Source organism: Scomber scombrus, chromosome 10, assembly GCF_963691925.1.
Source record: "Scomber scombrus chromosome 10, fScoSco1.1, whole genome shotgun sequence".
In the NCBI taxonomy this organism is placed as follows: domain Eukaryota; kingdom Metazoa; phylum Chordata; class Actinopteri; order Scombriformes; family Scombridae; genus Scomber; species Scomber scombrus.
Genome location: NC_084979.1, coordinates 24,631,733 through 24,647,679, shown reverse-complemented (window position 1 = coordinate 24,647,679; position 15,947 = coordinate 24,631,733). Strand labels below are relative to the sequence as shown.

General features: G+C 38.2%; 1 protein-coding gene across 1 annotated transcript; it reads right to left on the bottom strand.

The window, feature by feature from the left end:
• Positions 1 to 1,235: 1,235 nt before the first annotated feature.
• Positions 1,236 to 11,575, bottom strand: plp2b (proteolipid protein 2b). Its single transcript, XM_062427859.1, has 5 exons — positions 11,164 to 11,575; positions 6,835 to 6,990; positions 6,642 to 6,740; positions 3,541 to 3,637; positions 1,236 to 3,432 (listed from the first exon to the last, which is right to left on the bottom strand). The coding sequence occupies exons 1-5, from the start codon at positions 11,257 to 11,259 to the stop codon at positions 3,419 to 3,421; spliced, it is 462 nt and encodes a 153-aa protein (XP_062283843.1). The 5' UTR covers positions 11,260 to 11,575; the 3' UTR covers positions 1,236 to 3,418.
• Between the last annotated feature and the right edge of the window lie 4,372 nt (positions 11,576 to 15,947).

The following is a 15,947-nucleotide window of genomic DNA, read 5'->3' as shown; positions in this document are numbered from 1 at the left end:
TGAAGGCTGAGGTATTGTGTTTTCCTTCCTGACAGAACCTAGCTAACTTGACTAACTCCAACTCCTCTGTCCCAAAGTTTGGCTTGTGCCCTTCCTCCTGCTGTGGTTCTCACAGTAGGTCCATGAGAGGGCTCAGAGGGTCCCCAGCAAAAAGGGGAATCATTTATTTTCCACTATAATTCCATTCATAAGTAACACAATGAACGATTATGACAATTTTATTCATGGCTTTTCATGCACTTTCTGTAAAACATCTAAAAGCAAAAATCTTTGTAGCTGGGGGACCCTGGTATAAAATCTTATCATGAGAGCCAATGGTCTAATTTGTGTCAGTTTAGGGGTCCATGATATGAAAAAGTTGATGATTAACTAATGTTCTGATTCACACCATGTTTAGTCTTTATTGCAAACATGAAGAGTCGGGTTCAAATAGGTTCATCAGGAACATGAGGGAGGCTGCTGGCTGTAGCTTTAACTTCACAATCAATTTTCTTAATTAAGTATTTTGAGAGGAAATGTCATAATCAAATGCAACATCTGTGTGGTGAGAGTTATTATTACACTGGGGCTGCTACAGCAGCAGCAACACTGGGAATTAGTTTGATAACAGTCAATAGGGTATGACCCCAAACAAAGGATTATCATTCCACTGTAGGTCTTTAAAGGGACATGGGTCATATTATGACATGGGTCATAAGGGTTATGAATATTGAAATTGAAAGGCAGTAGCACCACAGGAGAAGCATTGTTGAAAAGGATTTTGGTAAACACAAAGTAATCTGAAAATGAAAAGGGGAGTCGGCATTCATAACTGCAATAGACATTTTTCAGATGAGATTAGAGCTCACAGATGCCAAGGTTCACCAGGTCAGTCAAGATCCTGGCAGGCATGACTGTGTAAAAAAAAACAGTAATGCCTGATCATATCTGAGCACCAACAGCCTGATGGGAGGCTGGTGCAGACAACCACCACAGTAATGTTAGATAGAGTTTTAGCTGTTAGCTCTCCCAGTTACTTCTCGCTAATGGGACAGGAACCCCTCACAATTTAGTAATGCTTTTCAAATAATGAGTAACAGTCTGCTTCCATCTAGTGGCAATCTGATAGAAGACAAGCCCAAATATATCTGACGACACACAAGTATAGAGCTACTGTATTGTATGCATAAATTCTCGTTTAACTATTAAGATTTTATAGTACAATGTAGGCACAAAACTTAAGAAACTGATTTTCTTTGTAGTATTGATGACTTTTATTTATCAAACCACAACTGCTTTTACTTTTTAAAATGACAAACTGCACACTTTTGTAAAGCATGTTAAAAAAACAAAAAAAACAGAACAAAAATAATAATAATAATAATGATAAGGTATTGTGGTACTTGGACAAATAAACACCATGGAGTTGAGGAAACAATTACAGCTATTAAAATATTCATATCATGTGAGTCCAACAATGTGACTTTTCTGCCTTATCAACAGAGAACATGAGCTGAAATGTTAACTAGACAACTGGACTGTACTACTGGACGGTATGACATGTTGTGTGCCTTACAAATGTGTTACAAGTGTAAGAAAAAACAAACAAAAGACCTGAGCAAGAATCAGATAAACATCAATACATATCAACAGATATGTAAAACTGGAGGATGATGCAAATCATTTTAGAAATGCAACAATGAACATGTGGTTGATGGTTACTGGATGTCAACGGCTGCTAATGATGCAGACGAAATTCTGATTAGTACAAAAATAAGCCAAAACCTTTGTTGATCAGTGCCGGTAGATCACGTCAAATGTTGAGGTAAAAAAGGCAAATAAGGTGAAGGAACTTGGTAATTTGAATGAGATTTAAAGAAGAGGTTCATTTTTCTTTTTTTTTAGTCTGTCTTAAAACAGTCAGGTTCCCATTTGAATGTTGGCTTCGGTCGCTGTAATCATTCTCCCGCTTCATACTGGCCATTAGAAGTTCCCCTCCAAGTGTGCTTACAATGTAAGTAACAAAGGACAAAACCCACAGTTTATTATCAGTCAAATTTTTATCTGAGGATAATATGGAGGCTTCAGCTGTCTTAGTCAAATAAAAGGTGATATCTTCCACATTTACGGTCTTCTTAGTAAAAGTGTTCCTCTTTGTTTCTTAAAGGATAGTCTTGCAATACCAGACAATCAGAGATCTCCGCCTACCGAAGTCTGGGAATGTCTAAATGTACAGTAGTAGTTTAAACAATGGTGAGATTTGGCGCTCACAAACCTACTCCCCTTACATTTTGTCAAGGACACGCCTTATCAGAAATTATACTCGCCTCTCATTCTCCTCTGTTGTGAACTGCATGTTACAGTCCCAAAGACTTTGGATTAGCTCTGTAATACAGGTTTTTTAAAAACTGTAATTGCTTCTAACCAGTTTTAACAAGGAAACTTGAGCCATTGTTCTCAGTTTCTATAAGTAAAGTGTTTAGATCAATCTGTGAGTCTACTTTAAGGATAGTGTTTTTCTGTTTAGCTGTAGTGATCAAATAGTAACAAAAGGAGGGAATTTGGCACTAAAAAGACTGTAATGTTGAAAAATACTAGATTTTACTAATTTGGACAGCTGAAGCTTCATATCAGCTTCAAATAAACTTTAAATACATTTTTGAAATGAAGAAGGATTGTGGATTTTGGCTCCCATCACTTACATTGTAAATGCATTATGAAGAGATCTTCTAATGGTCAGTGTGAAGAGGAGGAATGATTACAGCAAGAAAAACATGTAAAAAAGGTTTATTGGGGCTGACAATTCTTTTAGGGCAGACTTAGAAACTTGAACGTGAACCTGTCCTTTAAAGGCACTGTAAAAACCAATGTTTTAACAAAAGAGTGGGAATTGGATAACCAGTTGATAAATCTCACTGAAAATACAGAAAACAAACTCATTATAATTATGATATTAAACACTTCATAAAGCAACCATTCATGAGTCAGTTACTTTAAAAGTCCCAAATGACACAGTTACTCCTTACTACAGCAGTTCATTATAAGTAGAAACGTGTATTAGACAAACTGTGCGATGACAACAACCAAAGTTTTACATTGCCTATTATTTACAGTTTTCCCTTTTCAATCAGATCAAACATTGAGCTTCAGTGGAACATTGAGGTTTGTGAGGAGGATTCTTCATGTGGTAGACACGATTTTGTCTGAAATAAAGGCACAGATGTACAGTACCGCTCACTTTGGCTATGTCATCCTCCTCTCAGGCGTGGTCTTAAAAATCTCTCGGCTCTTCACACCATACATTAGCTTTGTCTAAACTGAGACCCGTTCGTTTTACTGTCCATCATCCCCTCTGACTCACTCTTCCGTTAATTCCTGCACAAACTTCCTCTTCTTCTCCTGCTGCTTACTTGACAGAGGCACAAGCATGCTGGAGTGTTTAAACTCTGTCTTCTGTAAACGAAAAAAAGACAGATATTGGAGAGACAAAAAATGTGTTGCACATATAAAATAATAATAATTCAGATATAAAATGTTAAAATAAACCTCTTCTGTTCTTACCGGTGGAGGCCGCTGTGTGCTGCCTGGTGGTCTTGACTTGCAAGAAGATGGTGTAGGTGTCATAAGCAAACAGCAGACCAGCGATCAAGCCAAATACCTAAGAGACAACAAAATTCACTGGTCACATAAAACATCACTCTGTTGGTGAATGTAGAACATATTTTCACTCGTTTTTTATTGTAAATTTGATGATAGTTGTATTTTCAACATCAAGGCAAATTCCTTGCTTGTGTATATTCACCTGCTTCTGATTCAGATAAATGGAAATACTCTGAAATACTGTAAAATACTCACAATAAATAAGTCATGTTTTTTTAATGTTAAATCAAATGTTACTAAAACCAGACTACACAGACTTTCACAATCATTAGTCACAGACTGTTGTCATGTTGATCTGAGAGTCTACAAACTACACAACTTATCTCAGATGAGGTGTCCTGAATACAAAATGATTCCTCTTAGACAATATCCATGACTGGAAAAACATAATATCAATGAAAAAAATGAAGAAGTAACACTTTTGTGTTACACCGCAAGGCTTTTTGCATTTCCTCTGATCCACAGGAAGTTTGTGTTGGGTCACACCTCTACAGAGTTATAATATTAAAAAAGGAGAACTTATGTGACAATTCATATTATCCATTTACGGCTTATACTCCTTTTGAAAGGCTCCAACAGTAGGCTTATATACATCCACTCACAGTAAACACAGCTGTAGTGGCAGTTGGAGCTGTGGTTTTGGGTACAGTTATGATTATGGCCTATCTTAATAGTACGGTTATGGCTCCTGTTGTGGTTTTTTCATTGATGCAATGTATATGTAGCAATTACACTGTGGCTACTCTTTACTGCTTCTATTAACAGTAGCTGAGCATCGTTAGACCAGACACTCAAAATCTGAACCTGATACTTCTATCAGATTTAGAGTTATCATAGAGGAAAAGCTTCAGCTCAGCCACATCACTTAACTTCACACATACATCCTTTGTATGTACTTAGCTACACCCATTAAAACGTATGTGCCACAGCTGTATTCACCATAGCAACCAAAACCACAGCCATGGATACAGCCATAATAACAGCATAAACACAGCAGCAGCAACCAGTCATAACACAGTGAAGTACGTTAATTAGCCATCGCTAGTTATCTAAACATGAGCTACCATGGTACAAACTTAAGGCTGAGTCACAGGTGAAGGTGTGTCCACTCACACTGTGGTCTGAACCACAGGCTGTAACTGATACGTAATAAATACTATTGGACCATAATACAGCTCAGATTTCCGCTTTGGATCAGAGAGAATGCAAAACATATTGTAAAAGTAGTTCCATAAGAAGTGACTGTGCCAGTGTGTGCATCATATAAAAGAGCAGGTGGAAAATATCATACATGGTTTTTTTTTTTACAAGGTACAAGGAAAGTTATGGTGGGAAAGAGATGTGAATTCAGACACTGAGAGGGTGTATTGAGAGAACAATCCACTTAACTAAAATTGAAGAAACTAATTTTTTTTAAAGACTAAAAAGGGAAAATAATATTCAGTGTCTTCAATTCCACTGTGAAAGCAAACAGAGGTTTATATTGTGATAAACCTGAATTTGAACTTATAGAACTTGACATTCAAACTAATGGTAAATGGATTGTACAGTACTTATATGACGCTTTTCTAGTCTTCTGACCACCCGAAGCACTTTTACACTACAAGTCACATTCACCCATTCACACACACACATTCAGGTGCTGCCACACACACAGTGCCAACCTGCTCATCAGTGGGAAGCTAACATTCACACATACATTCAACATTAGCACAGCCAACGGGAGCGATTCAGGGTTCAGTATCTTGCCCAACGACACTTTGACATACGGACTGGAGGAGCTGGGAAACGAAACAACCGATCTTCCGATTAGTGGACGACCCGCTCTCCTGAGCCAGTCACTATAGGCGGTAACTTCACTTTTTCTTTTTTTCTTTCTGCATTTCCTCACTATTCTGGTGAGATATCAGTCGTATCAGCACCATCTTCACTTTCAGCTGCTGCACTCAGAGCTGCTGGACCTGCTGCTCTCTCTTTATCAGTTACAATGGCTTGTATCTTTGACTTATCTTATGTCACTCTAATCTAATCTCAATTTCCACTGTAGCTTTATTTCTACAATATTAATGATATAATTAGAGGCTGTGTGCTGCACTATGTCCCTCTCCGCCTCCAGTTTCCTGTGCACTCTCATCGGATGCTGCTCTTCTCCAAGCAGACACATCACATCTACTCTAAGTAGACTTCCAGCCACTCCCTTCTGGTCAGAGGTACAAATACACTAAAATCAGACCTGACAACGCAAAAACTAATTTATTCCCATGGCAATAACTCAATTAATTAAGATACCGTGGCCATGGGGAGTCTATGGAAAAACATGGACTGTGTCTGGATGTCATGAACAAGGGGATGTGCAGTATACTCACTATTTATATGTATTAAAAGTGTTGGTATACAGTTATTGACACACATTTTAAATGCCAGACTGGACTGCAATGATATTTATGATGGTTGCAATAGATGATCTTGGACTATTGTTGTTTTTGTTTATTTGATGTGCTTTTAATGTGTCTATATGTTCAACAAAATGCCTCTCAGAGGACATTAAAGTCTAAATCTCCTGTCTCAGACTTGTCTACAAAATCAAACATGCTGTAGCGCCTGGGACTCTCATCTCTGGACAACTTAAACTAAAGGTACCATGGTGACAAGGTTAAGGTTTGGGGGTTTTTGTCTGACATTTAAGAACTTTATCTGCAAATCTTGGCAAAAGTCTTGTTGTCTGCACTACACTTAAACAGGAAGTAAACATGAGATATGCTCTGAGTTGACAAATTACCCAACACGGATGAGTGCCTTCTCTAAGAGTCTAAGGGATGTGTCATAAGAAACACATGAAATGAAAAAAAAATCCTTGAGTTTCAGTTTCTAATATATACTGTAGGAGGTTGCCACATCTACAATAAAACTCATTTTTAGAAAGTATTTAGTGGTTGTCAAAACAAGCAAACTCTCACAGGGAAAATTGCGAACTCAAACTGAGTCACACTCGTTTTACTTACCCCGCCTGCGATACGTGCACCGTCCCCAGAACCTCCAATCACACAGATCAGAGAAGTGATGATGTAAAGGATGGCACCAATACCAGCACGGAAAAGATCCTGTACAAGAGAGAAGCAGAAAATGAAACATTGTGTAACTATGCACATACAGTATATGTGTGACATTGTGTGGTAAACCACGTAGAGCACTCACACTCCACATCCAGTTGACCATTGTGAACTGCTTGTCCATATCCATCATGAAGATACCGAAGAAGACCATGGCGAAGATCATCTCGCAGATGGCCAGAGCAGAGTAACCTCCATAAAAAGACGCAGCATAGCAGATGATGATAATAAAACTGATGAACTAGGAGTGAAAAGGAAAGGAGAAGGGAAGGAGAAGAGGAGAGAACAGAGAGAGTAATTAATTTGACTTTTTGAGCACAATATGACCATGATGATGGCAGTCACCTGCACAATACAGAGGATATCCCATAATACTTTGGTGTTATGCAAAAAACAACAACTGATGGTGCCTAACTTCCACCCCTCAGTTAAACTTTTCATGTCACTTGAAATTGTACATATACATAGTGTGTCGATCAGCTAAATATTCACCTGTGAGGGCTTGTCACATGAAGGCTCAGTGACAGAAAATGATCCAGTCAATAACCAATCAGAGAGTAAATCACTATAAACAAAGCTGTAATTGTTCCATTCACTGCAGCCAATTTACAATTCATGGACTTCATCACAACTATTTTGGCCAAGAAACAGATGTTTTTCTACACAAAAATCAGGGTTAGACACAACTAGATGGATTTTGGTTGCACTCCATTACATTTCATCGAGCAGTCAGTCTATTACATGCTGCTTTTCTTTTTCGATTTACAGCCAATGTTTGTTCCATCATGATCATATTTTTCCATATGAGGGAAAAAAGTAAGCATGAACTCTTCTCAGTCCATTCCACTGAAATGCTGCAAGCGTGGAGAAATCATAAACTTAGGCAGCCTACAGCTCAGTATCAGCTTTTATTTTTCAATACCGCCATTGTTGCTGCTGTCAAACTCTGTGGGTAGATGCACAGACATATGACAGCTACGAAGGAGTGGGGGACTACAAATAGTTATTGTATAGTTTGCTTTACAACTATGACACCAGCCAACCGACACATTGGGTCACTTTTAATACTTGTATTACATATATTCATAATTTCTTATCTTTTTCATTTGCATTTTTTAATATATTTTTTCTCACTCCTACTCTAATTATTATTATTTTTTGCAAGCTAGCCTTTTTAGCACAGCATTAAGATGATGCCACCCTTCATTTCACTGCGTACTATATGAGCATATGACAAGTAAAACCTCTGAATCTTGTGATTAGTCATTAATCTACTGGTTGATCGGCAGAAAAATAGTGTGATCTTGAATAAACTCAACAATCCATTAATTGGAAAAATTATTAACTTTTCTTTTATTGAATTATTTGTAGCTTTAGACAATGTAATAGATTACAGTGACATGATACAGACGTGTTGCACAGCTAATTTGCGACTCCTGTCCCCGGTTTGGCTTTTCTACTTGGTCGTAACATCTCATCATTAGTTTAGCTAAATTGTGCAGATAATAAATAGTGACATTCTCATACATGTGACATGATCATTCTTACATCACATAACAATCTGTTTACATGTGTTGCGTAAGTGTGTTTCCTAATTCATGTCAATGTGTGTGCATGATGTATTTATGTATGTTTGTGTGTGTCTGTTCCTCTATTTGTGTGTACATGTCCACGTGCAAGCGTGTGCACAAGTGCATGATCAAACTCTTAAACTGTTCATTAATAAACAATATGAATGAATAATTGTTAGTTTCAGCTCTGCTCTATAGTCACATATAATCATGTAAATATTTCACTGAACTGTAATCTGGTGGGTGGGTTAGTTTCCTGTGAGAGGCATAACTATTTATTTTTGTAGACACTTACTAAATTAGTTGGGCACTGATTCTAATGTGCATCTAAAAACAGCCCTTGTTGCACATTGCAACGTTTTATTCTCAGACACAGACGACTCGGTGGCCAGTCTCAAATCTCTGCCGTCTATATGATACACACATGATGTAACTGACTCGACAACAGCTCTACATCTGTCACTACTGCTTTCCTTCGCCTCTCCACACCACCAACTGTTACACAAATGTGGAGCCAGCCAGCCAGATACATCAGTAGTTCATGTGTTCTCTGGACTGGCACAGGCTGCCTCTGTAGAGTAGCGGGCCGGCCGAGGCCACGTTCCAACACAAAAGGGGCTCTATTCAGGCCAGAGTCGGCTGCTCTGAGGGCAGGGGCCACTGAGGAGGCTGTCTCACAGAGAAACACCCACTACACAAGAGTCCCTCAGAACAAGAAAGGCCCTGAGATGTTGACACCTTTATGCTTCCAACACAGCAGCGGATCTGTTTTCATGTCGCAGCTTTAAAAGATCCAGCTAAGACTTATTCACATCAGTATAATGAGCTCCTCTTTTTAACGGACTGGAAGGAAATTGTTGTGAACTGTTGGCTAATTATAGTCAGCAGCATACATGAGAGCCAAGAGCTCGCCCGTGGTGAGGAGAAACACCAAACAGCAACGGTTACTAGGGAAGTCACGTACATTTTGGGGCGGTTTTAGCTCTTGCTGTGGCTTAGGTCTAGATATACCTCATGTGAGTTTAGAACAAAATGGAAAGTTGTGTTTCATTGCTTGTCTTACTCATCATCTGGTCATATTCTCTCTTTAGCTCAACCCTTCCTTTTATACTAGTGAAGAAACTTCTATAAGGAGATAACCTGATAAAGAAAACGGTTTCCAGTCATAAAACAATGCCACTAATAAACGCGGTGAATGACTCATCCAGACTTATCACTACTGGCTTAACTTTAGTGCTACAGGACAAACAGAAATGTGCACTACATGGGCGTATGTGTGACTTTTATCCTTCATGTTGCTCTGCAGCCTCAATTCCTAAATTATGTTCAAGTATGGTCATGTCTCTGACAGGAAGAATAACAGTGTAACATTTTTTTGTAGTGTGTCAACGGCATGGAAACCTTGCTGTCACAATGTGCTGACAGTGCATTAGTCAGCTGAAAAAAGAGACATTTATTCTGTGTACTTTTGGTTTAGTAGCAGGAAGATTTAAACTAGTTACTGGGGGTTAAATATCCTATTTCCTTTAAGATTGGACCTAACAAGCAGTAATGATATTTGTCTTCCTGTTTCGCTCCCATAGTCAACTCCCTGCACGGTAAACTATCTCAGGCATCCACCATCAGGGATTACTTCCTTTGGCCCTTATCAGGCTTGCAGTAAAGTCGCGAGCAGGAAGCAGAAACAACAAACCACCGAGTAATTCCAGTGAAGTGTGGTTTATCCTTGAATGGTGCACCAGAGATGTGTGCAAAGCTATTCATGCGCTCTTACCAAACTTCACACACAGCCTGGAATTTCCATTACCTCTGAAGGAAGGAGGGGGGTAAAAACAAAAAACCTTTACAATGGGCAGACCACTGACCACCAACTTGCTTTATAATGAGCTTGCTGAGTTATGAGAGCTTTTTCATCAGCGATATAACTGCTTACTTTTAGAGCCTGGAAAAGCAATAACAGCAGTAGTACAGCTGGCTAATGAAAAATACTCTGTAGTGCATGTGGTGCATGTGGCTCACAACAAATGTTATATTGCATAACTTTAAGGTCAAAGCAACTCCTGTTTAAAGAAAACACTCTGCTGTGAAAAGCAAACAAAGTGAATAGGAAGTGGTTGTACTTTGTCAGTCAGGAGGTTACTTTAAAACCACACATTTAAATCAATCCTTCACTGTGACTGAAAGTTTTACTATGGTGCTTCCACTTTCAAATCTGAAGGTGTGTATTCCTGTTAACCGGAGCCAGATGTTAAAAAACCTCCCACCTCACAAAAAAGCTTTTTACACCAGCAAGAAAGTAACACACAATGCATTTTCTCTTTCCCATATTTGGGCCACCGCTTCCCTGCCTACAAATAGTATGCAGCCTGTGGTAATAAGTAGAAAAAGGAGATGCCTTTCTGAGTTCACCCACATGACCTTTCATCTGCCATTAGAGCTCAGCATTTGGCTCCGTGGTGCCAAATGAGAAAACAGTGGAGCACAAGTGACAGGTGGAAACCCTTAACCTCTATTTATGATCCCTCGACCCCCAGACCGCATGCTTTTCATTCCCTGCTGACCAGACACACTGCTTTCAGAAAGTGAGACCAAACAGATCTCAAGAAGAAAGAAGGGCATTTATATTAGCAGAAGTTATTGTAAGTCACAGGAAATCTCTTATCTATCTAGCCTAACATTAGGGGAGGGAGCAATCAATAATAACCACTTTAATATCTATAAAATATTGATTAGAAGCAGCACTTTAAGCAGACTAAACAGCAATGTTGTAAACAGTTGTTGCCATTCATGACAAAGCTGTACAGTTCAAAGATACATGTTGTTGCCACGGTCAGTGAACTTACCATTTCACCAGCGAGGATAAAACCTTTCTGGGTCCTCACGTAACTTTTCAGCCTATCCACGCAGGTAGCACCATTGGACGCAGTAGTGTCAGCCATTGTGTAGACTACTGTAATAACTTATGAGCCTAACCGAGAAAGTGTGTGTGTTAAATGTGCAGCCTTATCGTCAAGAACCGACGAGCGTCAATGGAAAGATCTCTTCAACAGTCCTTCAATAACAGACTTGCTGCTCCCGCTCAGGCAACTTTTCCCTCTCTCTCTCTCACACTCTCTCTCTCTCTCTCTGTGTGTCTGTCAAGCTGGATGAATCAACTTCCTCGTTGAAAAGTCGTGCTGAAGTACGCTGATCAGACTCACAGCAGCTCTGCAGACACTTTCTCTCTCTCTGAGGAGGAGGAGGAAGGGCAGAGTCGAGGAGTTGTCAGTGGGGCGTTGGCTTTTACTTTTCTCAGAGGGGAGCTGCTGTTGCTGCTGCTGCTGGCCCTTTTCCACCGAGCACAGCTGAGCCGCGCTGCATTCAAGTGCTCCTCGGACATTCCACTACTATAGTAGGACCTGTTGTTGCAATTTAAGACATAAATAAAACATTGATAATCTATAGGAGCAATAAAGTGCAATATGCAATATAAAAAGGTGCAAACATAGCAAACAGTAGCAATGCTTGTTGTAACAGTAGACTATGCACACTCCACTTATATCTTCCTTTTTTTTTTAATTGAAAGAACATTTTCAAGTCATTTCTAAATGTGATCAAACTTGAAGACATTTTTAAAAATGTATATTTGTATACGTAAAATGTACCCATAATCAAGATATTATTACACATAAATTAGACTTTTTCAATCTTTATTTTACATAAAAACACCAAATATAACAATATTATATTTAAAACCAGGTATTATAGTCTTTGTAAGTAGCCATTCATGTGTTATGTCCCAAAAAGTCTTTTCTACTGGTGTAGAAAAGATGTTCCTGAGATTCAGTATCTTTTTGACAAAATGGACCTGCTGGAAATGTGATGTTTACAGGAATAAGACAAGTAGTGTAACTTCAAGCATGGCGTACTGACCATATCGAAGATGCAACATAACAGACATGTAGCAGTTGCGACACCTCTGACTAACACCCATGTGCAGGATTACTTCCTCCAAGCACAGTACAGACATCTGGTCTGAAAAAATCAATTTAAAGTATAGATCTAAAATAATTACGAGACCCATTTCATATGAGACAGTAAGTCATAATTGTTTGATATAATCTTTTCCTGTTATTATAAAATACTTAAGTCAGAATCATGAGCTAAGGCAGAGCAGATATAGAATAGATGATATTATGCAGAATAGTACTGGCCCTTTAAGAGTGTCATATTATCATACAGTATATTTAATGTTTATTGGTATAGAGACAAGTATATAGTATGAACATACATACACAACATTTATAGCCTGAGCTAGTTTGCGATGCCCAACACTAGATGGGCTTTTAAAACACGTAAAACTCAGCAGTAAAATACATAATAAACTGCATAACTATACATTTACATACATTTAAACACAAAACACAATACTCAACAATACAGACCGTATGCATACATTACAACCCAAAACTGTACAACAAAGTACATACAAAGCACCAGATCACTGATGACTACTTGACTGATCCCTCTGCTACCACTGCTAATAAAGGGAAAGTCGTCTCAAACTAAAAACAAAACAAAATGTAGTTAATATTTGAATCACTTTCATCATAAGTTATTACTGGCCTGACACTCTGCAAGTGGATTCTCGTCAAAGTTTGTCACATTTCCAGCCTTGTACATATTTATCTGTTATGACTGATTCATAAGACAACACCTCCTCCAGTGGTTTCTATTCATCCACCTCAGAAGTTTGGTATTTCCAATTGTTGCTGAAGGCAGCATATCCAGGTGGATGATTTATCAAATGTGGGAGTTTACAGAGGAGTGCTTGTGACATAGTTTGCATGAGACACGTCTGGTGATGAATAGCTCACACAGGCTACCAACTGAACATTAATAGAGAGAGTGAGTTTTAATGCCAAACTTATTTCAAAAGGACAAACACATTTGTTTTGGCTACTACAGTAAAATAAACTGATAAGACCTGCCACCTAATAACAGAGCTTATGTGTCAGGCCAAAGCATGAAATATAACATTAATTATAATATATATCGCAATAGTTAATTGTATATGTTAATCAGCCTAACAGGTGTTGATGTATCTGCAGAAACATTGTCCATGGTATGGCAGCCGTTAGACTACTTCAGCTGTATTTTAAAGCTCAATTCAGTTGTCTATTATCTGTAAAATTATGACAATTGAATCAAATATAATGAAACTATGTCCTTGAAGTCAGTTTTAGCCTATTGGCACAATGTCCAGTGCACATTATAATGGTATAGTCTTTTAAAATTCTGATCTTCCTTGCATTATTTACATGGTCAAGACTTAATATAAGTGAAATGAAATTGTCAGATTTAGATAAATAAGGTGCAGTGACTGAGGAAACCGCCTCAGTTCAGTTGATACCCACATTGAACACTAGGGTGCGCCATACAGAGTTCACGGAAGGCCTGAAAAGGTGTTTAAACGCCTGCTGCTCTGAAATATACAGAAGGGCCTCTCAAAATAGGTCAGTTACCAAAATACATAAACACCATCTGCATTTTACAGCTTTGTATGAAACCATCATGAAACAGAGCAGGTCTAGTCCAGCTGTACCACCTGAATGTTTTTATTTCACTTTCATCCGTGTTGCTCTGCTGTTTTGAACAATGTTGGAAGAAGTACTCAGATCCTTTAGTTAAGTATAAGTATTAAGCAGTGTAAAAATACTCCATTACAAGTAAAAGTCCTGCATGAAAAATCCTACTTAAGAAAAAATACATAAGTATTATGAGCTTGATGTAGTTAAAGTATTACAGTAAAAGTAGTGGTTTGGTCCTTCTGACTGATATATTATTATATATATGACATCATTAGATTATTAATAGTGAAGCATCAGTGTTAGAGCAGCATGTTACTGTTGTAGCTGCTGGAGGTGGAGCTAGTTTACACTACTTTATATACAGTTAGCTAGTTTAGTCCAGTGGTTCCCAACCTAGGGGTGGGGCCCCTCCAAAGGGTCAGCAGATAAATGTAAGGGGTCATGAGATGATCAATGGGTTCAGCTTAAGTTCAGTTTTTGTATTTTTTTCTCTAATCTTTGATTTTTGCTGAAATATTGGATCATTTGAACATTTATTGAAATGAAACCATGTGAGAAGTTTAGAGGGGAAAATCACTCTTTGTTGGAGCTGTTAACAAATCATAGACATCTGAAATATGACCCTTACTACACACTGCTTTTTGTAAGATGGTTGAAAAAAGGTTGAAAACCTCAAAATTGTACAGTACTTGAGTTAATGTACAGTACCAATCAATGGTTTGGACACACTTCCATTCACTTGAATGAGAAAGTGTTCAAATGTTTGACTGATATTGTACTTTGTTACTTTCCCCTACTGGTTTTGAACATAGTTTATTTATAGTGATAGTTTTAGTGAACCCAAATTGATGAAATAAACAAAAAGGCGACCATGAACAGAAGTACACATTTTAACCTTCAACAGAATAATTTCAAGTTTATTTCATTTTGTTTCACATGGATCCCATATAATAAGAATACAGCAGAATTCTGGAGTCTTGGATATTTCTTTTCTCTGACTTATCATTATCATAAATACTAATATGAATACATCATACACGATAAACACAGCACTATCCAAAGGCGTAGAGAGTATCACAAGACATCATTCACCACTAACAACAGAGTATAGTTCATTTCAGCATATTTATAAGAGCTACAGTGAAAGAGAGAAAGAGAGACAGAGAGAAAAAACAGAGGAGAGATGGGTGACTAGAGGAAAAGAGAAAGCCAGGTGCTTCTACACTGCCTGAATCAAAGAACCCTGATATTAAAAAAACGAGTGAATCCACGGCTGTGTGATGGACCAGTATATACTGAAGATCTGGAGATGGACAACAATTCATCCTGATGAGGACTGTGGAAGCAAAACTACCAATCAAGACACATCTCTTACCATTTGGCAAACACGTTGTTGTATATCTAAACAGAGGATTGGCAGTAGGACAGGTGCATTTGTCTGGAAAGAAATAATTATTGCAGCACAAACTTTGTGCTTTGTGTAGAATATAGCGGAGCTTCTGTATGTGCTGTGCAGTAACCATCACGATGGATCAAACATACCACGGTTGTACTGTGTGGTACTTCCTTTCCTCAGCCTCTCAACTATGTTTAGGGATGCTTTAGGTTATAAGGAGTAAGATGCATGCAGTCAATTTGCTTTCATCCACAAAGAGAAGAGATAAACAAGGATTGAAGATGCAGGAGAAATATATATGTAGACATACTGTTCTCACCGCCTTAGAATATCGTGTTAACCATGGCAATAACCAAGGCTTTTAAAGTGTAATATACTTTTTTTCTCTTTTACCTACAAGTTGATGTTAATGTGAGTATGATTACAGTGTGATAGAAACACCAGTTAAAAAACTATATGACTCTGTTTTACAACTTTCTGGACCACATAAAAGGCGATCGAAACAGGACAAGGTTCATCCACAAAATCTGTTTGATGCCATCACATAAATCTGAACAAACAAACAAACACACGCCTCTAAAACCGCTGTTCACGGACCCGATTTTCGTACTGATAGCACACTATAGCAGTTTCTGAAACAGCACAGCAAATATAAGATGCT

Excerpts from the sequence above, each read along its gene's own strand:
- plp2b (XM_062427859.1), bottom strand. The coding sequence starts at position 11,259 with ATGGCTGACACTACTGCGTCCAATGGTGCTACCTGCGTGGATAGGCTG. Across the intron at positions 6,741-6,834 it reads TGGTCAACTGGATGTGGAGT|GATCTTTTCCGTGCTGGTAT; the intron begins GTGAGTGCTCTA and ends TCTCTTGTACAG. Across the intron at positions 3,638-6,641 it reads GTGCACGTATCGCAGGCGGG|GTATTTGGCTTGATCGCTGG; the intron begins GTAAGTAAAACG and ends GTTGTCTCTTAG.